Raw genomic sequence first — 26,359 nt, 5'->3', positions numbered from 1 at the left:
GCATTGGCAGACGGATTTTCAACCACTGCTCCACCAGGGAAGCCCTACTATTGATTTGTAATTAATTGTTTTCATTAGAGAACATAATCTGTATGATTTTAATACTTTAAATTTACTAAAACTGGTCTTATGGCTCAGCACATTTTGAATCACTATTTCTGTTACAAATTGAATGGTAAATGTGTGTTTTACAGTTGCTGGGTGTAGTATTCTGTCAACAAATGGGGCCAAGTTTGTTGGCACTATAGTAAGTCTTCAATATCCTTACTTATTTTCTGTTTACTTGTTCTACTGATTACTGATAGAAGAGAGTGAACTCATCAGCTGTAATTGTGGGTTTGTTTATTTCTTCTTTCAGTTCTTACTTCATTTTGAAACTTTATAATTAGGTGTATACCTATTTGGGATTGTTTTGTCTTCTTGATTGACTCCTTTATCATTATGAAAATGATAAAGGAGTCAGGTCAATCTTTTTCTCTAGGACCATTCCTTACCTGGAGTCTTTGATACTAATTAGCCACTCAAGCTTTACATCATTAGGGTTACATGGTATATATGTTTCTATTCTTTTACTTGCAAGCTATCTGGGTCTTTATAATTAAAGTGAGTATCCTGTAGACAAGATAGTTTGGTCTTACTTTTATACCCAGTTTTAACAATCCTAGGCTTTACATTTGTGCTTTTAGTCCACTGACAGTTAATATAATTATTAATACGGTGAGATTTAAATCTACCATCTTGCTATATGTTTTCTGTTTGTGTCATTTGATCTTTGTTTTCTTTGTCTTTTTCTGCTTTCTTTTGGATGTAGTGAGTAATTAGTATTTCATTTTATCTCTTTTGATTTATAATCTATATCTCAGGTGAGTTTTATTTGTTGCTCTAGGCAGTTTATAGTATACATCTTTAATTTATTACTGTCTCTGTGAATTAATATTGTGCCACTTCATGTATAATGTAAGAACCGTGCAACAGATTTTTGTTTTCCACCCTCCTGTTTTCTATGTTATTATTGTCATAGGTTTGATGTCTACATGTATTATAAAGCTTAGAGTTCTTTGCTTTTATTTCAGTTATCTTTTAAAGAAATTAAAGATAAAAAATTTTATTTTTATTCCCATATATATTATTTCCAGTGCTTTTCATTTCTTTATATAGATCTGAGTTTCTATCTGACATCCTTTTCCTTCTACCCGAAGTCCTTCCTTAACATTTCTGGTAGTGCTAGTATGCTGGCCTTGACTTCTTCCAGGTTTTATTCATCTGAAGATGTCTTTATTTTACCTTCAATTTCTTTGAAGGGTATATTTTTGCTGGATATAGAATTCTGGGTTGATCTCTGCCCCCAGAACTTTAAAGATGTTTAATTTTCTTTTGGCTTGGGTTATTCTGATGAGAAGTCAGACAGAGGACATTCTTCCCTACTCTGTATTCAATGTATCTTTTATTTCTGTTTGCTTTTAAGATTTTCTCTTTGTAATTGATTTTCAGCAATTTGTTTATGATGTGCCTTGGCAAGTTTTTCATTGTGTTTATTTTCTTGGATTCATTGAGCTTGAATATATGAGTTTATATTTTTCATCCAGTATAGGAAAAAGATTGGCCATTATTCAAATATTATTTTTCTTGCCCCTTCTGGGAATCTAGTTACATATATTTTAGATTGCCTGATATTACCCCATACCAAAGCTCTGTTAATTTTTTCAGTCTTTTTCCTACACTCTGCTGGATGAAACTCAAATGACTTCCAGCCATGTGTAAGCTGTGATTGTTATTTAGTTTTGAATTTATGGTATTTGTTCCTGGTAGTTATTCTTTGACTGGTCTTGTAGAGTGTCACCTTGCACAGGCAAGCTTAGTATTCAGCCAAAGATTCAAGAGAATGTGTATTCAGATTTCTGGAGGATTCTACCCCACCCTGATCCCCACAGGTTCTTTCTTTCTGGTGTTCTGCTCCACAAATTCCCTCCATCTTGGCCTTCCTGAACTCTTATTTCTGTCTCCTAATTTTAGTGAGACTGCTGTGCTCTGCTTAGGATTCTGCTCCCTGAACCATGGTCTGGATGTAACTTTAGGTAGGGCTGCTCTCATTTTTGTTCTTATCTCAGTGATCACAGTCTTGAGCTGCCTACTGTACAGTGTATCCAAATAGGTATTTCCTATGATTTGTCCAGTTTCCTAGTAGTTCATGGTAAGAAGACTAGTCCCATATCAGTTATTTTGTGGCCATAAGCAGTAGTCCCTATAAATTTTGGTTGCTATTGTATCTTTAAGAATATTTTCTAATTTTGGTTGCCAGTATATAGAAACAAAATTAATTTTTAAATATTTTTCTTGTATACAGTAACCTTGCTGAACTATTATTTCTAGTAAATTGCAGAATCTCTTGGATTTTCTATGTAGATAATTATAGTATTCATGACTGAGGACAGTTTTATTTTTCCTTTCCAAGAGTAATTCACTTTATTTTTTTATATTAATGCATTCGTTTGTACCTTCAGCACTATATATTAAATATTTTAGCAACCACTCTTGTTTTTTTTCCCTGAATGTAAAGAAATCTTTAATGTTCCATCTTTAAGTATGTTTTTAGTTGATTCCGTTTACTGGGTTAAGAAAGTTCCTGTCTATACCTAATCTGTTAAGAAAAATTTTTAAAGTCATATATGTATGTTGAATTATATCAAATGCATTTTCTGCATCTACTGAGGTGATCACATTCTTTTTCTCTTTTTGTCTGATATGTTGAATTATATTTTTTCTAATGTGAAATTATCCTGGTATTTCTGGAATTAGTCCAAATTTTTAAATACTATGCTGATTTGGGTTTGATAATTTTATTTAGAATTTTGAATATGAATCACAAATAAAATTGGCTTATAACATTTTCCCTTTTTCCCATTTTCCCTTCCCAGTTTCCCTTTTCTGGTTTGGTATAAAGAATATACTAGCATTATAAAATGAGTTGGGTGGGTAGTTTCCCTCTTTATCTGTTTTCTGGCATAATTTGCATGTAATAGGAGATACCTGTTATTTAAATATTTGGAAGCATCCATCTGTGAAAACATTGGGGCTTTTTTGTTTGAGTTTGGTTAGGTTGTTATTCTCTGGATACATTTTTAATTACTAAATTTCTTTACATTTATAGGATTTATTCAAATTTTCCTTGTATTATTAAATAGGTTTGGGTAAAATACATTTTTTTCTAGGAAAAACTCCATTCTGTCTCTGTTTCCAAATGTGTGGGCACAGAGTTGATAATACTGCTTTTACCATCTCTTTTATTCATAGGTATGCATTTTTCATTCCAAAATGTATCTTCTCCCTTATTTCTTGATCTGGTTATAACAATGTTTTTGGAAAATTTTATTTTAGAAACAGATTTTAAAAGTCTATTATATCTTTATTTTTTATTGCATCATTTTTTTGGTCCTATGTTTATTATTTCCTTGCTTCTCCTTTCTTTAGCTTTACCCTTATTTTTACAATTTGTTTTGATGAGTGTTTAGCTCATTTACTTTTATTTTTATTTTCTGATAAGCATTTATGCATATAAATTCCTCAGTACTGCTTTAGGTGCATTTTAATATGTAGTATTCTTGCAGATCCTCAGTTCTGAATATTTTCTGATTTCTAAAGCTATTTAGGAAATGTTGTTGTCGTTGCTATCGTTTTAAGTATTCAAGTGTAGAGCATTTTATATTATCTTTTTATTCTTGATGTCTAATGCAGTTGTATTAGGGCCAGAGCAGATGGTCTGTATGATACTATTCTTTGGTATTGATCTGTTTTATTGCCTAGAATGGCCTAGCTGTCTGTCTTTTGTGTTCTGAAATTTTGCTATGATATTTCTAAATGTGGTTTTATTTTAGTTTATCCAAATTGGGTTGCATTTTACATTCTGGAAAAATTTCAGCTATTGGCTCTTTACTGCCTGTCTCCCATTCTTGCTAGTCTTTTCATATGGAACTCCTATTAGATATATTAGGCCTTTCTATTCTGTCCTTCATGTTTCATAACCTCTTGTTTCATATTTTCCATTTCATTATCACTCTGTTAAGGCAATATGGTAAATTTCCTCATATCTGTATTTCACTGACTAATTTTCTCATCTGGTTTGTCTTAATATATTGCTTAATCCATTCTTTTGAAATTAAATTCATTGAACATGTCTTTACAGAATTTCTCTTTTATTCTTTTTTACATTACCTGGTCTTTTCCCATATTTTCAGTACCATCTATTTTGTTTTAAATATTTTTAAACAATTATTTTATAATGGCTTTCAGATATTTTAATTATCTGAAGTTCTTGGAGATCTCATACTGCTGGAGGGGAAGGGGGTATATGTGTGTGTCCTAATTCTAGCATATGGTAGATTGTTTCTTTCTTTCTTTTATTTTATTTTTTATTGAAATATGGTTGATTTACAATGTTGTGTTAGTTTCAGGTGTACAACAAAGTGACTCAGTTTATATATATGTGTGTATATATATATTCTTCTCAGATTCATTTTCCTTATAGGTTATTCCAAAATATTGAGTACAGTTCCCTGTGCTATATAGTAGGTCCCTTTTGGCTATCTATTTTATATATAGTAATGCATATATGTTAATCCCAAACTCCTAATTTCTCCCTTGGTAGATTGTTTTCTTATGTATTTTCTAATTTTGGATGGTGAGCTCATCTTCAGCTGGTGCCTTATCTGTGGAAATTCTGTGGAACCTGGCTTTAGAGAGTCTCTCTCAGAATGGGTTTGTCTTTGCTTCTCCTGGAACCCTGAGGTTTACCCAGTCTAATAACACCCCATTTTTTTCCCACCCCGAGAATATGCTGAGACAGACAAACTTTCTTGTTTTCTTCCTTTGTTGGTGGGACAATTCTTTAAATGAAATTGTAGCCCCTGGGAGTCTGGGCTATACCTAGGGACGGGGCGGTGAATTTTAGTTTCAATTCCCTGCTTGGACTCTCCTTCACCAAAGAGGGCATTTAATGCCCAAGCTCCCTTGTTGCATAGCTATGCTTCCCCATCCCCACAGCATCACAGGTTGGTGTACTAACCAGCTTGTTCTCAGAATCTTCCCAGTGTTTGACTCCTGAGCTTTCTTTTACTTCCTTGAGAGCATTTAAAGATGTTTGCCATATTTTAAGAGTTCCTTCTTATTTAACACACATGTATTTGAATGTCATTGGCTTCTATCTTGAGGTTTTGACCTTGAGGTGATGTGCGAGTCTAATTATACAGTCCAAAGGAGAGGACTGTGGTGATTTCAAGGTCATTTTTATATGCCGAGGATTTCTGTGATATCAACGATAAATACAGATTTTTGTCTATTGTGACATGATATTGTAGCTAGATCTGAAGCTTTCAACGTACATCTGTCTTTGTTTCACTGTGTTCTTGAAATCAGTGGAAGTTAAAGGAATCTAAGGGTATGCAATTAAACCTACAAATACTTGACTTTGGGATTAAGTTATGTAGCTTCACAGAGTGTTTTTGTAACTTTTTCAAATATATTCATTTGTAATGTTATTGTGACAGACATTCATCGGGGATCACACAATAAAGCAAGTCTTCAGCATCTACATAACGTATGAGAAGGTTATTGGTATTTAGTGAAATTCTATCTTTAAAAGAAGTAGGCATTCCTTGAGGGAAAAGTGCTATGCAATTGAGAACTTTGATTAGTCTTATTGCTTTATGTGATTCATCATAGACTGATTTCTTAGTAAAATGTGGCTCCACCTTGATTTCAGAATTTTTTGTTACAGCACTGAATAATGGATGAGGACGGGAAAAAGAGAAAGAAGAGGTATGAATTCCTAACTGATATTTCCGTCAAAGCCCTCTCCCCTGCCCTCCGTTCTTATTTCACATCTAGCAAAATTCTCCTTCCTCGGGGAAACCTGACTCACAAAGGGAAATGTGATCTCTCTGGCGGGTGTTCCATAACCCCAGCCCCAACTCTATTATAATACTGTGTACACTACCTATGTCCTGACAGCCTCCCTCATCAAACTGTGTCCTCCATGCCTTGCATAGTGGCTGCCCAGAGCTGACACTGAATAAATGGTTTTATAGTTCCTGATCGGTTGAGAAACCTGTTTGGAGGCCTTGGCTTGCCTAGAGTTGAAATTCATTTACATTTGAGAAGATAAATTACCGTATTTTTCCAGTTTGAGAATCTAAAGTAAATTCCAGTCTACTCAAAAAGTTTTGGTCAGGATTTTTCAGAATGGTCTGTGTTTTTTTAAAGGTAAAAAATAAAATCTCAATTAGCATTTCATTGCTCAGCCTTCTCTCTGAGAAGGAACATTGGCTTTTAGAGAGCCTCTTGAATAATTATAGATCATTTAGAAACAATTGTATTTAATCAGAAGTACTCTTGAAAAAGCAGGTAAGAATATATGGTGGAACAAAGACCCACCATTACATTCAAATTATTTTGGATTTATTTTATATAATTCATAGGCCACTGTGCCAGACACTGTGTGGGCTTTGGTATGGGAGACATGGAGACAGATACCCTCAAGGGCCTCACAGTCTGAGGGAGATGAGATTGGCTTTCATTTCCTTATTTTAATATTCACAGTTTTTGTTGCTCTATGAGTTATCAAGGGACCAGATTTTTGCTCAGATGTTGACATTAACATCTCCCTTTCTCTCTTCTTATTTCTCCCCATCCATTATCCATCTTCTGAATTCCCAGCCCTACCCTTATTATTAATAACCTTGATTGTTTTTTGTCAATTAGGGATGCACCTGATGCATCTGAAAACAAACCGAAGGACCGCGTCAGGAACTTCTTCACAGAACTGCGTGCTCTGCTGCAAAGTCACGGTTATCCTACGAAAGGACGCAAAGCTAAAACATCGCAGAGTGCTGCTGCCCTTTCACAGAAGAATGGAGGTTGGAACTGAGCACCCCGACCCATCCTTATAGCTGTGGGTGGGACAGCTGGGTCTCTCCCTTTACCTCAAACATCTCTGGGAGGGATTAATGACGAGATGATCTCCTGAGGCACCTTCTGATACATGGCTATTTATTTTCTCTCCATTCATAAGTTTGTTATAGTCAATGCTGAAAATATTATTGAGGTTCATGCAAAAGTAGAAAAAGGAAATGAGAATTAGTAGAAGTATTCTGGGCAATAACAATGCCAATTTCTGTATCTTAGGCACTTGAAGGCATATGATAAATTTTGCTAAGGCAAACAGAGCCCCAAGGGTGTCAAACGGTACCTGTAATATTTAAGTAGATTTAACTCAAAACATCTGAGCAGGTTATACCCATAGCATGTAACCGTGCTGTAAAGAGCTCTTACCTAAAAAAAATTTTCTTGACCAGATGATACCTTCAGCTGTTGCCTTATTTCTGTGCCCTCTTCACAGCAAAGCTTCTTGAAGTGATTGTATAGACCCTGTGTCCACTTCCTCATGCCCCATTCTTTCCTCAACCCACTTCACTGAGGCTGGAGCTCCCACCAATCCAGGACAACTACTTTTGTCGGGAATAGCAGTGGCCTCCACATTGCTGAATTCTTTGGTCCCTTAACTGTCCTCATCTTTCCTGATATTTCAAAAACATTGGACAGGTGACCACTCCCTCCTTCTTGAAGCATTTTTCTCTTGGCTTCCAGGATAACTGCATAACTTGATTCTGGTTTCTCTCCTAACTCATTGGCCATTCCTTCTCTCTCTCTCTCTCTCTCTCTCTCTCTCTCTCTTTTGCATCCCCTATTTCCCTCTTCAACTTCTAATCATTGATGTGCCCCAGGGCTCAGTCCTAGGACCTTTTCTCTTCAATATCTACACTCATTTTCCAGCCCCTTAATTCGAAGGGCTACCTGGATGTCAATGCCCCCGACTTTTTAAATCTATCTACAGCGCTGACCTCCTCCCTGAGCTCCATACTTGAGAATCATACTCATTATTAAATCAGCAAGAGAGTTTCCTCTGTGACTTCTTTACTTGGATATCTAACAGGAAAGTTAACATGGCTATTCAGGACCTCTTGATTCCTCTCCACTCAATTGCCTCTCACACCCCCAGCCTTGGTTCTCCCAATTTCAGTAACAGGTACCACCATTCTTCTAGCTGCTCAAGATAAAAATCTAGATGTCATTCTTGTGTCCTCCACCCCCTCAACCAATCCATCAGCAAATCCTTTTGGCTTTACCTCTAAAATATATCTCAAATCCATTCACTCTGCCCACTTCCATAGCCTTGGTGTACCACCCTAATCCAGGCCATCATCATCTGTTCCTTTCAAAGAAGCTTTCCAGCGAGACTCCCTTGCTTCTACTCTTGTTCCCCAGTTTGACCTATCTTTCACAAACAACCATAGTGATCTTTTAAAAACATACATCACTCTCCTGCTTAAAAGCACGTCCTGTTCCACTCAGAATATTGCCAACTCCTTACCATGTACCCTACATAATCTGGTCCTACCCGTCTCTCAGACTTCATTTCCTACTGCTCTATCCCTTGGTCACCCTACAGTAGCCCCTTTGACCTCCTGTCTCCCTTTGTACTTAACTGCTTCCTCTGCCTGAGATGCTTTCTTTGCTCCCAGGTTTTCACATGGCTCTCTTCCTGTCATTACTCACCTTCACAGCAAGGCCTTCCCTGAGCACCCTGTCGAAATTACTGTGCTTAAAGATATATGAAATGATCAGTTCCATGGTCTCTGTGTTGGTCATCTGTCTCCCCCACTAGTCTGTAAGATACAAAAGCACAGTCACCTTATTTGTCTTGTTTGTGCTCTATCATCAGCCTCTAAAAGATACATAGTAGGAGCCCAGTAAATGTTAGTTAAATAAATGAATGAATGAGGTTCAGCATAATGAGAATTACCAAGTCCCTATTGTGAGTTAAGTACTATGCTGTACACTGGGGTTTTAGTGAAGAATTGGGTATGGTGCCCACCCTAGAAACGAAACAAGAACATGTTCATGGGTAATAGTAAGGTAGAAAAGCATTTTATGGTTGCTTTATAAAATACATTGGCTTTATTTTCTGGCAACATATGGACTCTCTTCTGTCTTTTTTATTTCTTTGTAGGGAGTACAGGAGATGAAAGTCACTAGGTGGAGCTGAAAGTCAATGGGGAAATGACCTCAGAAATCAGCCATGGGAGAGTGACATGGGTTGTTTCCCGAATTTGAGAAGTTGTGACCAGAATTGAGTTTCCAGGCTGGGGCAGTGGTCAGGAAGACTGATTTTGAGGCAGTTGTGCAATTGGCATCGTTTATTTTTCAAGTTATTTCTACTCCCCATGTAGTTATACACCCTCTTCTCATTCCCTCTTGAGTGAGGGTTCTGGAGCTGTTCTACTCATGCTTGGCTCCCTTGTTATCCACATCTACTCATAGAAAAGGATATGAGACTCCTACCCACCAAGAAAGCAAGTCTGCTGTCAGAGCTGTCCTTGTCAAAGGATTTAACATTTTGAATAGGGAGCAAAGTTTTATGGGTCTCTAACACTTTTGTGAGGAGAAGAAACGAACATTTATTGACATACATTAAAATAACTGGAGACTGGAGGGCTGTGTTAGTGAGGTCCCTGAGTTACTGAAGTTAGGGGTGTGGGTGGGATTGAGGGAGGTGGAGAGGGGCAGATGTTGATAGCAAAGTCTCTGAATGAGCACAGGAGCCGGAACACTGCTCAATGGGACAACCAGAAAACATTGAAGAATGTGTGAGAGATAGAACAGTGTCAGCAGCTTTGGAGAGTTACAAGATATGACCTAAAGATTTTCTAGTTAAGGGCCCTTGCTAAAGCTTAATTCGATGAAACTAAATCATGGAATTCCTTATTTTACCCAGGGATTGAGGAGATTTTAGACGTCTGAATACACCTAGAGCATTCGACACAGCCTGTACCTTATCTGGTATATTATGAATACTGGGTTTTGATAGAATTCAGAAGACTTAAGTCAAGAAAAGGAAAGAATTGGGGGTTGAAAATCATAATGTTGTTAGAAAGGTCATCATGTAGATCAGTAGAAATTCAGGTGGATGATCTTCAAGGTCTTTTTCAATTCTGAACACTTCTTTGTTTATGATAATTTATAAGCAATTAGTTAGTCTACTTCAGATCCTTCATTAGCACTCAGCATTTTCTCATGAGAGTCTTTTTCATAAAATTATAACTTTGAAAAATCTAATACCCATAAGCTAATCATTTTTTTTTCTAAAAAGGCAAAGTCAATCCAGAAGCCTCTAGAGAGAAATCTAATTGGATTCCATCACGTCATAGCTATGAAGATCTCAACCAGATGATACTACAAGTAAGAGGGATTTTGTTCTTTGATTACTTCATATGTAGAATACGTGCAATAGAAGATAAAGAATAGTGGTTTTTCAAAGTGTGGCTAGGAGACCATGCATTCAGAATTACCTCGGGAACTTGGTAAAAACACAGGTTCCTGGGACCCACCTTAAACTGTCTGAATCGGAATCTCAATCCTGGTAAGACCAGGAGCCTTCATGTCTAACATGCTGCCCAGATGCTTCTTATGCCAAGTGAACCCACTGATCTTGAGTGACAACAAAAATGAACAACTCTTTCTATAGTTTAGTGTCAAGTTAAGTAATTATCTGGTAGAGTCATTCAGCACAGGTTGCTAGACTCTACTGAATAAGGCTTTTAAGTCCTTATTTTTTCCTCAGTGACATGAGGAAACATGGTCATGGTTTCTATCTCCAATGGAACTGGTAAGTTTCACTGAGTTCAAAGGCCACAAACTAAAGCCCGAATGACCATGGTCTTTCTTTTGAGTCAGACAGACAGAGATATGAATTGTGCCTTTGTCACTTACTCGTTATGCATCCTTGAAAGAATTACTATCCCTGATATTTCCAGTATCTGCGCATTTAAAATCTGATTTGCATTTTATTATTTATACTGCCTCTTGTTCATGATGTTTCATTTTTTCCTGTTTGTTAATCATTCATTACAATCTCATGTTATTTGGGAATTTATCTGCATGAATTCTTTGAGGGCTTTAAAATCATTCTCTAGAGATGATTTCAACTTCTTTTTACTAGATATCTGGGGTCAGGACCATGTGAAAGTAAATAATAGGCTTGGAGTGTTGAGAGCTACGCAGGTAGTTCTGAATTCCAGCTCCGAATCTGTGCGAGTGTAGGCTTCTGTTTGTAATTCCCAGATGACACTCGTTTTTCTTTTCCTTTTCTAGTCTGAGTGAAAGCTGAGGCAGGATGGGCAGGTTGTGAATCCCCTGGCTTCCTTTGCTGGATAAGATCTTTCTATTTTGTCTGCCGAGAGAGTTACCCTTTGGGAGGCCTGGCTTTATGCAGGAGTCTCTGATTTCACCCCCGACCTTGTGCGGGCCCAGGCTTTGCTTTCTGTCCTCCCAGCTCTATGCCATCAGTGTTGTGTAGATATTCCCAAGGCATATGCAAGCTCCGTTATCCCCTTACCTCTGAATTCTCATGTTCTAGTCATTTCTGATGTCAGATCGTTTCCCTTACTTTACCAGAAGCTTGGCCCTGTTTTGAAATATAAGTTTTAATATATTTTAATCATCATTTTAGGTATTCTCTACCAGGAGGCATTTGTCTGGATATCTAATCCATTATATAGCAGGGAAGTGATGGCAATACCCATATTTATAAATAGATGACTAAACTAACCACAAACGAAAATGCCCTCCAAGATATTCTTACAGTTTTTAAAATTAATTTTGAATTGAATATGAAACAACCTACACACGGAAATGAATCTTCGTAGCTTGTGTTGGAGAGTTTTGTGTTAATTGGGTATACGTTGAAATTTGTTTGTCTAAGTGACACATCATTTGATAAACGTCTCATGCTTAAGGTTAAGTAGATTCTGTGTAGGAGGCAGAATAATGGAATTTTAATTAAGTCTGTGCCTGCTTTATTGATATTTAAGGACCACAATACACTTTCAGTGTGTGATTATAATTATGCATTTAGAAATAAAGCTATCATTTATTATTGTTCCACTATTTAATTACATTATTATTCTCTCTTCATTAGTCATTAGATGGCTTTATGATAATAGTGAGCACAGATGGAGTGATAATTTTCGTGACTGACAACATCTCTTCTCTCCTTGGCCATTTACCAGTAAGTTCTCCCAGCTTTTGGGAAAGGATCATTTGCTTTGTCGTTTAGGGGTTTATTATTTGTTTTCAGCAGCGTATAACTCATCAGAGAAGACATTCTCAATGTTGTCAAAACGCGCACCTGTTTTACTGTCCTCTCCATTGGTTTCAGTTTTAAAGCTATGAAAACAAACTCTGATATAAGGTAATGAAACGGTGTGTGTGCGTTGGTGTATGGTTTTTAAACTGCCCCTGAAGGAGAGCTCCAAAGAAGACTCAGGGGATAATCCCCAAGGTGACTGCTTTGCAAGACAGCCCTCACAAGATGGATGTGTCTGATTTTGTACATTTCTTGAGTCCACCGCATACTGATTAAACAATGAATGTCATGCTTTGGTCATGCTGGCTCATGGCATCCATTTCCAGGTCTGATTTGCTTTTTGTTTCTTTATATTGAAGAGCAAATCCTGATCTCATTTGGAAAAAAAATTAGAAATGATTGCCTAATTTAGAAATGTTGTAAATATTGCTGGAGAGACCTACACATGAGTTATAGTCAGAGTCTCTGATGTTCAAATTAGTCACTCATTCCTGAGCCCTTTGGTGTCACTATATCCCTCTCAGGAAAGCTTTCTATATCTTCCTAGCACCATTGACTTAGAATATATGACTTCCTAAAATTTTTCTGGATCTTCAGGCTGGACACCTACCAGATATATCACTTAAACATGAAAGTACTGCATACCTTCATATTGCATGCATGCCTGTGTGTGAAGAGGGGCTGTGTAGAGTACATCCACCACCACCACTCCTGAATCTGTCACTTGGCTGGTTGTGTTAAACACATCTGGATTGTTGCTTTCATTGCATATTTCTCACTCCACAGAGTTGTCTTAAGAACTTGACCCACAGATCTATAGCACTCAAGTTTGAAACACATAAATGAATAGAAGTTTTGTTAAATTATTATTTAGTTAAGTTAGAAGAAGATTAGGAGCTTATCCCGCTAGTTATGCTGTTCCAGCCGGCATGTTCTACGGCCCACTTGGAAACTCAGAGAGCTTTTCTGCTCTTTTCTTTTTATTTAAAGGTACTAAGGTCCATTTCTTTATTTCTCATTCTCTTACCTTTCTTTTAGAAAGCAGTTTGGATTTCGAAATTCAGCTTATATTTATAGAATAACAGAACAGCTGAATAAAATGCAAATATTAGAGATATTCATTGTATTGGACCTCAGAGGAGTTATATCATAGGAGAATGGTCTTATTAAATGCACATTAAAAGAAAGAATGTAGGAGTATAATCCATTACACATTAAATTTTGTTATAGTGAAGACCAGAAAACTACCCAAATTCTTGAGGTATTTGACATTACTTAAACCAAATTTGCCATTGACTGAGACTGGAGACTTTTCCCTGAGGATCCTCACATGAAGATTTTTCACAGCAATGGTGTTAGTTATATAATTTTCCTTGATTCCTTATGTATTTTGGTTCAGAGTTTTCACTCTTAAGAGACTCTTTCACCCTTCAACATTTGAAGTAACACACAGACACACATACACACACACACACACACACACACATAGTCACCCTAAGGTAGAGGTGTCTGGGACATGGGTTTGAACTGTTAATCTTAAACCATGGACTTGATAATCTGAGACTGGTGTACTTAAAAATAAAGCTATAACTGTTATTGATTCATCTGTACATAAACGTTAAGTGGGAATGAGTTTATATATTCTTTTAAAACATGCTTGAAAAGGACTATACCTGAGGCACAATTTCACACTTTTCCTCATTAAATCCTAACTTGTAATTTTTAACAACATGCAATTTTTCCCAGGCTTTGATTAAAAATTTCATTTTATAAGTCACTCATCTTATATTTATATGGAAACCAAGCCATTTCTAGAGTATCTGCCTGGCTCCAGGAATCTACAATTTCATTAAAAATCAAGGAACCTCTGTCTGTTGGGCAACTGTCTGTGAGGTGGAAAGAACTTGGTCTTTGGAGTCAAATAATCTGGAGATTAAAATTTAACTCTCACTCACTAACGACATGAGCTTTAGTTTCTCATCTGTCGATAGGGGACAGTATTACTTAGAGAGTGACCGGAGGTGGGATATTACAAATGGTGTGGTTAGTATCACTGATCAGGTGACATTTAGACAGATACTTGAATGGAGTGAGTATGTGAGTCATGCAGATAAGTGTGTTTCAAGTAGAAACAAACGCAAGTGAGAAGTCACTAAGGCAGGAGTATACTTGGTGTGAAAAGCTATGGTAAAGAGGCCACTGGGACGAGAGTGCTGTGAGTAAAAGGTAAAGTGGTAGGAGGTGATGGGGTCAGAGCAGTAACAGAGGTCCACCTTGTTTAGGGCCATTTGCCTTTTCCTCTGAGATGGGAGGACGCTATTTGGAGCAGATGCAAGAAATGATCTGAACTTGTTTTATCAGGATCACTCTGGGTCTTGTATTAAGAATAGGCTATAGGGGTAGGCATGGAAGTGGGGAGTCACTTGGAAAGCTGTTACAATAGTCCAGGCAATAGATGGTGATGGACTGCATTAAGGTGGATGTGGAAGTAGTCAGTGTTTTGTAGGTGAAATAAGTTTTGCAGATGGATTGGATAGGGGTGTGACAAAAAGATGGGAGGAGTCCAAGTTATGATGTTATAAAACACACCATGACTGAAATGATGGCTGTTATCATCATCGTGGTATTAAACTTATGTCTGAAATCTGGCACCACATTTTCCCAATCACTGATGTCATTGATGGTTTTTCCTTTGGAAAAACTTGTAGTCACTGGTAGTAGTAATGTGTAGTTACTTGTATTCACTACCCTCTGTCTTAGCAGCCTGCTTTCCTAGTCACTCTACTTCATCACCTCCTCAAAAAAACATATAATTGTTCTCTTTTATAATTTTTAACCAAAATAAAAATTTAAAATACAGATTTCATCATGGAAAGAGTTTCTCAGGATTGAGTTTTTAAGAGTCTTTAGCAAATTTTAGACATAGGTATATGGCTATTTGGTGATAATTGTGATGAGTTTTGCTTCTCCCTGCGAAGTTTACAGTGTAGTAGAGAATCACTAGCAATGAGTCTTGTTTGATTCAGGGTGCAGTCTGAACCTCGTACAGAAGCTCTTATCCTTCCTGGTGCCCTATACAGTTGAACAGTTTTCTAATGCATGTTTAATGTGGATGTCTCTGCCAGCAAAACGATGCTGCTTGCCTGGATTCTCAGTAAATGTCAAGGAGTGGAGTAAATTCCTTTATTCTTTTTTTGCCATGACTGAGACTCAACTTACTAATATTTTTAGGACAACTAATGGTTATTTTCAAACTTGGCTTTTAAAAAGCCTTAATTTTTCACTGGTATTTATCCTTGCTTCATTAAGCTCTAAGTACCTTGATCTTTCTGCCTTGTGTAATAAGAAGAGCAAATGCCAAAGATTTACGAAAGTAACATGGTGTTGATAATGCTTTCAGATCTCTGCCCTTTATCTAATATATAGCAGGGTCACTGGGATGATCATTACGTCCACTATTTGTAGTTGGTGGTCAGTTATAAGGCATTCATTGTCACTGTCACCTTCCTTAAAGAATGTAGTTAGTTAATAAGAAACTTATTGCCACTATTTCCATCCAAGGAATGTGCACCATCAAAAGACTGCTCACTTGGAATTCTTTTAGGTGACAATGCTATACTTCCTTCTGCCAATGAAAGAACTGGTGAGCCTTAGCATTTTGTACCTCTTGTTAAGGTATTATTTTATACTTTGCATCAGAATTGTCTGTGCATGTGTTGTCTGCCCTCTTGAACTATGCGTTCATTGAAATTAGAATGAACATGTCAGGTTCATTTTTTTAAACTCTCATAAGTTTCAGCAAAAAAATAATAAATTAATTCATGTAGAATGTCCAAAATGCAGAACCTGGCCCAGTAGCAAATTGGCTGCTCTTGGTGCAGATTGGACTCAAGGTAGCTATGTTGTAGTGGAAGGAACAATGGATATGGAATTAGATGGAGCTGGGTGTGAATCTCATCTCTGAACTTGTGACCTCTCAATAATCGGACAAGCCTTCGTTTCATCATGAATTCAATAGAGGAGAATTCTTCCTCTCACAGGAGTTTAGGTGAGCTGGTTCGTGTGAACATACCTAGCATAATGTTCTGGCATGAAGCAGTTGTTAATCAAGTGTTAGGTGAAGGAATAAATGAGTGGTCTCTACTGACCAGAGGTAACTTGGTTTGGTACCTAAAGTGTATTTTATAACTAAATCAATAAAAGCATTTTTATTGAAAAAGTTAAGTTGAATGAAAAATATCTTTTTCTTTGGGGAAGTCAGTTTCTTACTATGTGACTTTCATTGTCAAAATCTGTTGCCTGGCACTTCTCTGGCGGTCCAGTGGTTAAGACTCCACGCTTCCACTACAGGGGACAAGGGTTCAATCCCTGGTCGGGGAACTAAGATCCCACATGCTGCGTGGTGTGGCCAAGAAAAAGAAATCTATTGCCTGTTAATTTCATGTTTTCTTTGCTAAATTAGTGTTACATTTCTGCCCTGAATTGAGCCAAGACTTTTCTTGATTGAGACAGGATCCATCTGCTAATTTGAGCATTGGCCAACTCGTAGGCTGACTTCTACAAATGGGCCATAAAAATATATTTCTGAATTTTGACTGTAGATTATTAATATTAAAAATTAAAAATTAAAAATCATTTGAATTTGTTGTTCATCAACCAAAGCCATAATTAAGCTACAAAGAGTACTTTGTTTATTATTTTGTTCCTATCACATTAAAAACTCATTACTTAAAGGCTGATATTCAGTTTATTCATGTGTCACCATACTTCAACTACGTGGTACAGTATTTTTCACTCATTCAACTAATGTTTATTGGGTGCTCACTTGTGCCAAGCTGTGTTCTAGGTGTTGGGGATGTAGCAGTGAATAAGACGACCAAAGTCTCTGTTCTAATGCAACTTACATTTTATTGTGGGAGACATAATAAATAGATAAACATATACATGTGACTATGATGTCAGGTAATGATAAGTGGTATGAAAAAAAAGGCAGGAAGAGAATGTCAGGGGATTGATGCTATTTAAAATACTTTTGAGTAGAGACTTCAATGAAGTAAGGGAGAAAGTCATTGCAAATATCTGGGAAAGAATGTTTCACATTGAATGAAGACCAAGCTTAAGGGCCCCAAGATGACTGTTTGCTTGCTGTATTTGAACATGAGCAAGGAGTTCAGTGTACTTAGAATGCAGTGAGCAAGAGGGAGGGTAGGAGAGGCTAAGGTCAATAGGCAGCAAAGAGCCAGAACATAGAGCTGTCAAGGACGTTGGAAGTATACTTTGGCTTTCACTCTGAATCACTTGGGTAGCCAGTGGAAAATGTTGAGCAGAGGAATAACTTGATCTGACTTATGTTTTAAATTGATGACTCTAGCTGCTCTGTGGAGAATGGAGTGGGAGCAAGGGTGTGGCAAAGATAGATGCAGGGAGACCACTGAAGGCTATTGCAGGATCCAGGATAAAAATGATGGCTTAAACCAAGTGCTGAGAAGTGGACCGATTCTATATGTATTTTGAAGGTAGAGCCAACAGAGTTTGCTGATGGACTGGATTTGGGGCTTGAGAGAAAAAAGGCGAGTAAAGGACAAGCATGTGGGTAAATGGTGGTGCCATTTACTGAATTGGGGAAGACTGAGAGAAGAGCATGTTTGTGAGGGGAAAATATCTGGTGCACTTGTTTTGGATGTATTTTTATTTTATTTTTAAAAATTTATTTATTTTTGGCTGCATTGGATCTTTGTTGCTGTGCGCAAGCTTTCTCTAGTGGCGGCGAACGGGGGCTACTCTTCGTTGCGGTGCATAGGCTTCTCATAGCGGTGGCTTCTCTTGTTGCAGAGCACAGGCTCTAGGCACGTGGGCTTCAGTAGTTGTGGCACGCAGGCTCAGTAGTTGTGGCTCGCAGGCTCTAGAGCTCAGGCTCAGTAGTTGTGGTGCACGGGCTTAGTTGCTCCGCAGCATGTGGGATCTTCCCAGACCAGGGATTGAACCCGTGTCCCCTGCATTGTCAGGCGGACTCTTAACCACTGCGCCAGCAGGGAAACCCTATTTTGGATGTCTTAAAATTGAAATCCTATAAGACATCCAAGTTTAGTTATCAAGCTGAGTTCAGGGAGAAGTCTGGACTGGAGGTGAGAAGTTGGTAGTCATTAACAGTTAGATGGTATTTGATGAGGTGGAACTGGAAGAGCCCACAAGAGACAGGATAGTAAGAGAAGAGGTCCAATGACCAGACCCTGAGCATTCTTGTGCCAAGTGGCCAGGAAGAGGAGAAAGATCTAGCAAAGAAACTGTGAAGCAGTAGCCTTTGAAGAAAAAGGATATCCATATGTGTATGGTGTCCTGGAAGCCAAGTAAACAAAGTATTTCAAGCATGAAGGAGAGGTCAGTTGTATCAAATGCTGAGATGTTAGGCAAGATGAGGGTTGAAATTGACTATTGAATTTGGTGATATGGACATCACTGGTAACCAGAAAAGTGGAGTGGTTAGGATAAAAATCTGATTAGTGTGGTTTTAAGGGAGAGTGAGAGGTGAAGAAATGAGAGACATCAAGTATAGTTCCTTTCAATGATTTTTGTTCTAAAGTGGACCAGAGAAGTTAGTTAGAGATGGAGGAGAGGATGTAGTGTCAAGGAAGATTTTGGATTTTTGTGTTGTTTCTGTTTTTAAGATGACAGACATTATAACATCTCTGATTTAGCATTTGTGTGCTAAGGGAAAGACCCAGCAGAAAGGGAAAGCTTGAAGATGTGGGGGATAGGGGGAGAATTTCTGAAATGATGTCCTTGAATAGTCAAGAGAGGATGAAGGACAGTGCAGTAGACTTAGGTAGGAGCTTATTTGGTGCAATAGGAGAGAAAGCAGGTCTCTGGCCACAGGAGCAGATAGGTCGGTAAGATTTGGTGCAGGGAGATATTGACATTTCCTTCTCCCTTTGTTTTTAATTGAAATAAGAAATGAGATCCCAGCTGAATATGAGGAGGGTGGCAGCGGAGGGGACGGTTTCGCAGGTTTGAAGGAGGAGAAGGCAAGAAATAGTCATATTGAAGAGTAGAAGAGTGAATTATCTAGGGAAATGTGGAATGATTTCTAGGCAGAGCTGAGTGCCCATTTAAAATAATACACAGTATGGGTGTGGGGTTTTCTCCATACACATTCAGTTGCTTGGGGGAAGGTACAGGGTAGCTGAAGAGTTGAAATTAAGCAGAGTTGGGACTTTCCCAGGCAAATAAGAGCTCATGGCAGTGATTAGAATGATCGACTATGGCATCTGAACTGGGTAACGAGGGATGTGACAATTTGAAGGAGATAATGTTCAGTGAAAATGGGATGTGAATGGACTGGAGGTCTCAGTGGGTGGGATAATTGTTGGAGAGGTGGGGTACTTGCATGAGTGCACTGGAAAGGTAGGTGGTGATGGTCATAGAACGGGGTAATGTGAATTGGGACTTTAGACTTTAGAAGTCTAACAGGTCTGACTGTAAGATGGCTGACGTGGGGCAGATGATAAGCTTTTTATTTTATTTTATTTTATTATTACTTTTTTTAACATCAACTTTCTGTCTGTATGGATTTGCCTATTCTGGACATTTTCTGTAAATGGAATCATATAATACATAGTCTTTTTTTTTTACATCTTTATTGGAGTATAATTGCTTTACAATAGTGTGTTAGTTTCTGCTTTATAACAAAGTGAATCAGCTATACATATACATATGTTCCCATATCTCTTCCCTCTTGCATCTCCCTCCCAGATGATAAGCTTAAGTAAGGAGACAGAGGAAGTAAATATAGTAGTACAAATAACAAAATTTATTCCCTCTTTCCTTCTTCAGGATGACATCATGGGTAAAAATTTATTAAGCCTTCTGCCTGATGAAGAGAAACATGAAGTCTACCAAAAGATTTCTGTCAAACTTCCTTTGTCAAGCTCAGGTACAGACTATTTGTTTCAAATAGTAAGTTCTTAGATTTTAAGAGACAGATAACAATCACTTAGAGGAATAATATAGACATTTCACAAATTATATTTCTAGTATTAAAAAATCTCTCCTCTATTAAATCTTGTTCTTAATCATGAACCCTGATTATTTCAGCTTTTGTATAATTGTATTAGTGTTCTATAAATTATGTTCTAGCTGATACCCCACTCTACAGATACAACATAGATAACTGTGCAAGTGGTAATGTTCATGAAAAGAAAATAATATTTTTGTAAAATCTAGTCTAAATAAGACAATAATCATATGAAAGAATCCTACAGAATATAGATAAGTACAAATGTAAGCATGTTTTGTATCTGTTTTCTTTTAGCAGAAAAACATATTGATTTTTGCTGTCATTTAAAAAGAGGAGGTGCTGAACATGATAGCAGCCCTGCTTATGAATGTGTGAAATTCATCCTGAGTGTAAAATTTATTTCTAATGGTAAGAAAAACAGTTTTTAATCTTATCTAGATGAAGTTCATGAATTATGCAGCCCTTCATTGGTAATATAAATGCCTTTCTACTGTTGGTACTCTCACACTCTCTCCTACCCCTATGATCACAGGTTTTGATGGACCACAGACATTAATTAGACTTTTAAAAAATTAATAGCAAAATTTACAAGGTGGGGTCATATGGTAACATGGTGGACTGATCTGATAAGGATGGCTCTTTCCTTCTACAAAAACAAGGAAATTATTGTTAAAACATAATCTAAGAAGTTTATTGCATAGCCAATCTTAAAAGAAAGGGAAATCCATGGGTGCTAGAAATTAAAGGATAAAGTATGAGACCTAGTGATAAGAGGGAGCTGATTTTGTGCTGGGCCTAAGTGAGTCTTAAGTCATACATTGGCTCCATTGGCTGGGATCTGGAGTTCTAACACTCATTCAAGGACCAACACATAAAACCTAGAGACTTAAAATGATCAGTAAAATTCTGTCCACTGGCCTAGAGGAAGAGTAAGCTTGTTATCTCTCTCAGAGTTTGAATGGAAAAAAATGTGTCATTTACAGGAAATCAAAACCCAAATCTGTGTGTCTTACATGTGGATATGGGATCTGAATTTGTAATTTTTAAGGCTTCAGGAACCACAAGCTGATAAATTAACATAAACACTGATTTGGGGCCATTAAAAGATCTAGGGCTTGAATCAAAGGTAAATAGCCCAGCAAATATGTGAAAAGATGCTCCAACTCACTAGTAAGCAAAGAATGAAAAATTCAGAGACCAATGAGTAGCACTGTACACGCATCAAAATGTAAACAATTAGGAGTGTGAATAATACCAAATATTGGTGAGGATGTGAGAAATGAAAACACTAATACGGTGTCGAGAGGAATGTAAACTCATGAAGCCATCCTGGAAAACAGAGTGAACTGAAGTCAATTATCTTGTAACTCAGCAATCCTATCGCTGGGTGGAAATATCGCAGAGGCGAAGTCTCAGAGAGATCTGTGTCTAAGGGGACATGTTCTATGTATGTCATAGTGTTGTTCATGGTAGGAGGGAGGAATGATGCACAGCCTAGGTGTGCATCATTAGGGAAATGGACAAGTAAAATCTGGGGAAATACACAATATGGAAAACTTTGTAGTAGTCAAAAGCAATGAACTGTAGATATACATAGTACAACATGGTTAGACCTTAAAACCATATTGTTGATTGACAAACAGAATGAGATCTATAGCACAATGCACTTTTGTAAATTGTAAAAGCATATAGTACATAGAACCAGACTACACATTTTACAAAGTTATATATTAAATGTGGTAGATGACAGTGGGTACCTGTGGGTGGGAAAGGGACAGAGAAAAGAAAAAAGTAAAAACAAGAGTGGGAATTTTATCTGTGTTCATAATATGCCATGAACTAAGAATATAATTAACTCAGTTCTTTGCCACTGAGGTCTAAAGATATAACAAATGAATGAATGGGTAAATAAATAATGAAAGTTAGCTCACACATGGTCCTCTGATATCTTTGTCACGTGCCTTTGGAAACCAAAGGTCAAATACCTTTAAAAAAACTTGACTACGTGCACACACAAATTATATACACATTTTTGATACCCACATGGTCTATGTAAAGAAGGGGAGCTGAACTATTTTGGAGACTAAAATGTCCATTCACAGGGTAAGAACAGAAGACTGACGATCACCCTGAACTCATAATTATTTCTCAGTAATTACTTCATGTTTTGGTGGAGATCAGGGTGGGGAGGGTGACTGGGAAGGAAGACAGAAAAAATTGGTGGTTCGGAATTCTGAAAATTGTCAGTGGGTTGGCAAACGGCTCACTGATACGGCAGGTGCCCATCCTCTTGTGTAATCGCCCCACTTTTCTATTAGATTGTCACGTGTGTGTCTCTGTCTCCCTTAGAGCCTGTGGTGTTCTTCCGTAGCTTCTTCCCCAGCCTGTCTGGTGAGTTGTCTGCCAGAAATCTTTCTTTGGAGGATCGGTTTTGTCTGGTGGGGACCGCTTGTGTTCTCAGGATTCAAATTCTAATGGTGAGTATGTTGTGTGTGTGCTTCCCCCATTGTGGCCATGTGGGCTTCCTTTAAAGGGACATGTCCCCTTTGGTCTCTCAGCCACTGCACAGCACTGCTAAAGAACCTGATGTGTGCAGAGGGTTGTGTTAGGATACGTGAATGAGAAAAGATCAGCTCCTGTGTTTCAGAAGTTGAACATCTGAGTGGAGATCTGGACATACCCAGAAGAGATGCACACTCATTGACAAATTGTTTTGATATAATATTAAACAGGTATACAGGGGCTGGGGGTTGGGACATAGTAAGAGAAGTGACCATTTTGGCAGGTGGATAAAGAAAGGCTTCTCTCACCAGGTGAGTTTTGAGGCAGCTCTCCTGCTCGTCCAGTGCTCACTTAGTATCTTCCTAATAGAGAACTCACAGTTTCTGTCTCTAAAAAGAAAAATCAGTCCTTGGAATTCATCTGATCAATTCAGGCTAATGAATTATTCACTAAGTAACATACTTAGTAAGCACCTACTATGTGCCAGGTACTGTGCTAGGTGCTGGGGAAACAGGCAATAGACAAGTAATATTGATAAGTGTCATGGAGATGTTAAAACAGAATCTTGTGCTAATGACTGGTGTGGGTAGGGAGTTCAGCAGAGTGGTCAGGGAAGGTCTCTCTCTGATGACCTGTCTTTTGAACAGAGACCACGAATGATGATAAGGTGCCAACCCAGTGAAGACAGGAAGGCAATTCAGGTAGAGGGTTCAGCAGCTGTAAAAGTCATGAGGTAGTAACTAGCTTGGAGAGTTCCAGGAAACAAGGACCATCATGTGACTAGAAAAAGGTGAAAGAGGGAAGGAGTAGTAGAAAATAAGATACAAGAGGTAGACAGGGGCCAGATTATGTACAGCTTTGAGTGGAAAGTAGGAGGATGGCATGATCTGATTTGTTTTTAAAAGATCAGGTTGGCTCCTGGCTGGGAATGGAGTACAGGGGAACAAGAATGGAAGCAGGTGGAGCTGTGTGAGAGGTGATTGATAGGGATTGGACTAGGACTGCAGTAACACAGATAGAAGCTCACCGATTTGGGTGACATTTTGGAGGTAGAGCCCTAAGTCCTTGCCGATGCACTGGAAGTGGATGGGAGAAGACAGAGAAATGACTCAAGGATGACTCAGCTTTTAGGCCTGAGTAGCTCAGTGGATGGAAGTGCCACCGACTGACTTGAACAAGACTGGGACAGTGTGGATTGGGCAGATGAGGTGGAGGGCATGGGGACAAAATCAAAAGCTCTGTTTGAGCCATGTTAATATTGTGATGATGTTGTAACATACAACGCATTCAACTGCCTTACAAGAGAGGCCTCTGGATCCAGGTTTCACATCCTTCCTTACTAGCTACAGGACCTTACCTAAGTCACTTACATCTTTTAGCCTCAGTTTCTTTTTCTATAAGTGGCGATAATAGCACCTCCTTGAGGGTCGTTGTGAAGTACAAATAAGACAGCACCTCTTATCCTCTTATCAGGTAAGCACTCAGTAAATATGAGCCCTTACAGTCATGATCATTGTCATTATTATCATTATTATTGTTATCATTATGATCCAGAGAGGGCAAAAGACCTGCTTTACTTTTCCTCTCAAGTTTAAAATCTGGGCTTTAACTGACCACATTTCAGAAGCTGTGAAGGACCCCTTTACATTCAATTGTAGAATAGTGATCTATGTCATCATTTTTCCAAATTTAAGACAGTGAGAAAATTGGTCGGGAGAAAAGCAACTGAAGGAAGTTGCTGGGTCTGATGGCCCCACTCAGTATCCCTCTCCGGCAGCTCTCTGGGATTTGAGCTCTCATATCTGCCATGAGAAGGCAGATATCCCATCTAGAGGGTCACCCCCCAAATCTTCCTCCTCTGAGAAAGAAAAATCTCATTTGACACACCACCCTCACCCTAGGCCCCCTCTTAGCACAGGGATCTCTATTTGTGATCTATGCCAGTTTTTCTCTGAGTTTCTGGGATATTTGTTCTATACTAGTGGTCATTTTAGAGAACAAATCTTGTGAGAAAAGAGGGCTTTTTGGAGGAAGGTTTTGTTCACAGGGTGGCTGTGTAACAGTGGAAGGGAAGTGAACTCAAGAGTTCAACTTTGAAATGGACCTACTTTGATCCTGCATGTACTAGCTGTACGTGCTTGACCAAATCATTCTATCTCTAGAATCCTCAGTTTTCACATCTGTAAAATCAAGTGCCTTTCTCACACTGGTATACAGATGAGTTGGATTTTCAAATTTACTACATCCTACACAAATATGTCAGGTATTTTTACTCTATAAGTACATTTCAATTATCTAAAATGCCACTTTTTCTGCAGGACCTTTTCACTGTACAGGAGTCTGGTGAAGATGTTCTGCTGGCCCCAGATTCGGAAGAGGAACATCTACCTGTGGACCACAGGTGAGGGCTAATGTTGCCATGAGTAATGGAGACCTGCGGCACAGTTTCATCAAACAAAACTGAAACAAGACAAATCACTATGAATATTTTTCCACCAAAATGAAAATTAAAAAAACAAACAACTGAATCCAGATGAGCAATCTACTAGTTTGAATTTCCTTTCCCAGCTACTATAATTCATATTTTTCTAACTGAATATAAATTCAAGTGATTGGCTTTCTATAAAAGAAATAAAGCAATAAATAGAGCAACCTTAATTGATGCAGACATTTAATTACTTTCAAATTAAGACAATACGTTTACAAACAGACTTGATTGCTTCCTTTTCTTGAAACACTTTAAATGGTAGAAGAACAAATAAGCATTGTGGTAACTGCTATTATGCAGGTGTCCCTCTTTTTTGTGAATCTAATCTATTCTTTAACATTTGTTTGTTAACAAATTTTCACAGAACAAAGTGAGTAATTCCATTATTTTGAGTGGGAAAAACAAAAATGCATTCCTAACCCACAGGAAAATGCCAACTTGCTAGGTATCACTAAAACCCCTTAATACAACTATTTAATAATCTACCAAGAATTTCTACAGAATAGAAATTACTTGTAGTACTATCTAGTCATTGCATATTTGATAAACTCATTAGTAGGTATTTTGTATGTAGTAAGCCATAATAGTAGACACTGCTCAGTGTAGAATATTGAGAATGGATTACATTTTCCTTCTATATTACAGTGTACATGGATATGTAAATAAATAACAAAACAGTACATTAAAGATGAGCACTAGATGCCAGTAATACTTAGCAAAATAAAATAAACTAGATGATGTTTTGAGAGGCTTCTTCTGATTGAAGGCGTGTTTGTGTGAGGTCTGGTGGGAGGAGGAAGCTGGAGGCTGTGCTGTCTGTTACTCTTTGGTGGGGGGATGAGGTAAGGAAGAAAGAGCTGGTGAAGAAATGAGTTAAACAGGAAATGTCTGAGGTTCATCTGTGTTTGGATCTGAGGAACAGGGGAGAATCTTCCCTTCCTGGCAGGAGAGCTCAGAGGTGTTTGGCTAAGAACCGTTGTCTGAAGCTGCACACAGAGCCATGGGATGCAAAACAGAGCTTGAGGTGGCAGTCTGTTTGCATTCCCTTTGCTGGGTGCTCTACAGCTCTTGCTAACACGAGACCGAGTTTGTTAATTGTGTGTTGAGTGTCACATGTCTGCTCGTGCCACCATCACACTCACTTGCCCCAGCGAGATGT

The 26,359-nt window shown here is 38.0% G+C and overlaps 1 protein-coding gene across 1 annotated transcript in view; it reads left to right on the top strand.

Annotated features, from left to right (window-relative positions):
- The window catches only part of PASD1 (PAS domain containing repressor 1), a 160,408-nt gene that overhangs the window by 88,067 nt on the left and 45,982 nt on the right, over positions 1-26,359 (top strand). The window contains exon 8 of the mRNA XM_060292996.1: positions 25,031-25,113. Within this exon, the coding sequence (XP_060148979.1) occupies positions 25,031-25,113 (83 nt within the window). The remainder of the gene's footprint in view (positions 1-25,030; positions 25,114-26,359) is intronic.

This window comes from Globicephala melas, chromosome X, assembly GCF_963455315.2.
Source record: "Globicephala melas chromosome X, mGloMel1.2, whole genome shotgun sequence".
Taxonomy (NCBI): Eukaryota; Metazoa; Chordata; class Mammalia; order Artiodactyla; family Delphinidae; genus Globicephala; species Globicephala melas.
Note: the sequence above shows the minus strand (reverse complement) of the source record. Positions and strands in the feature narration are given on the sequence as shown.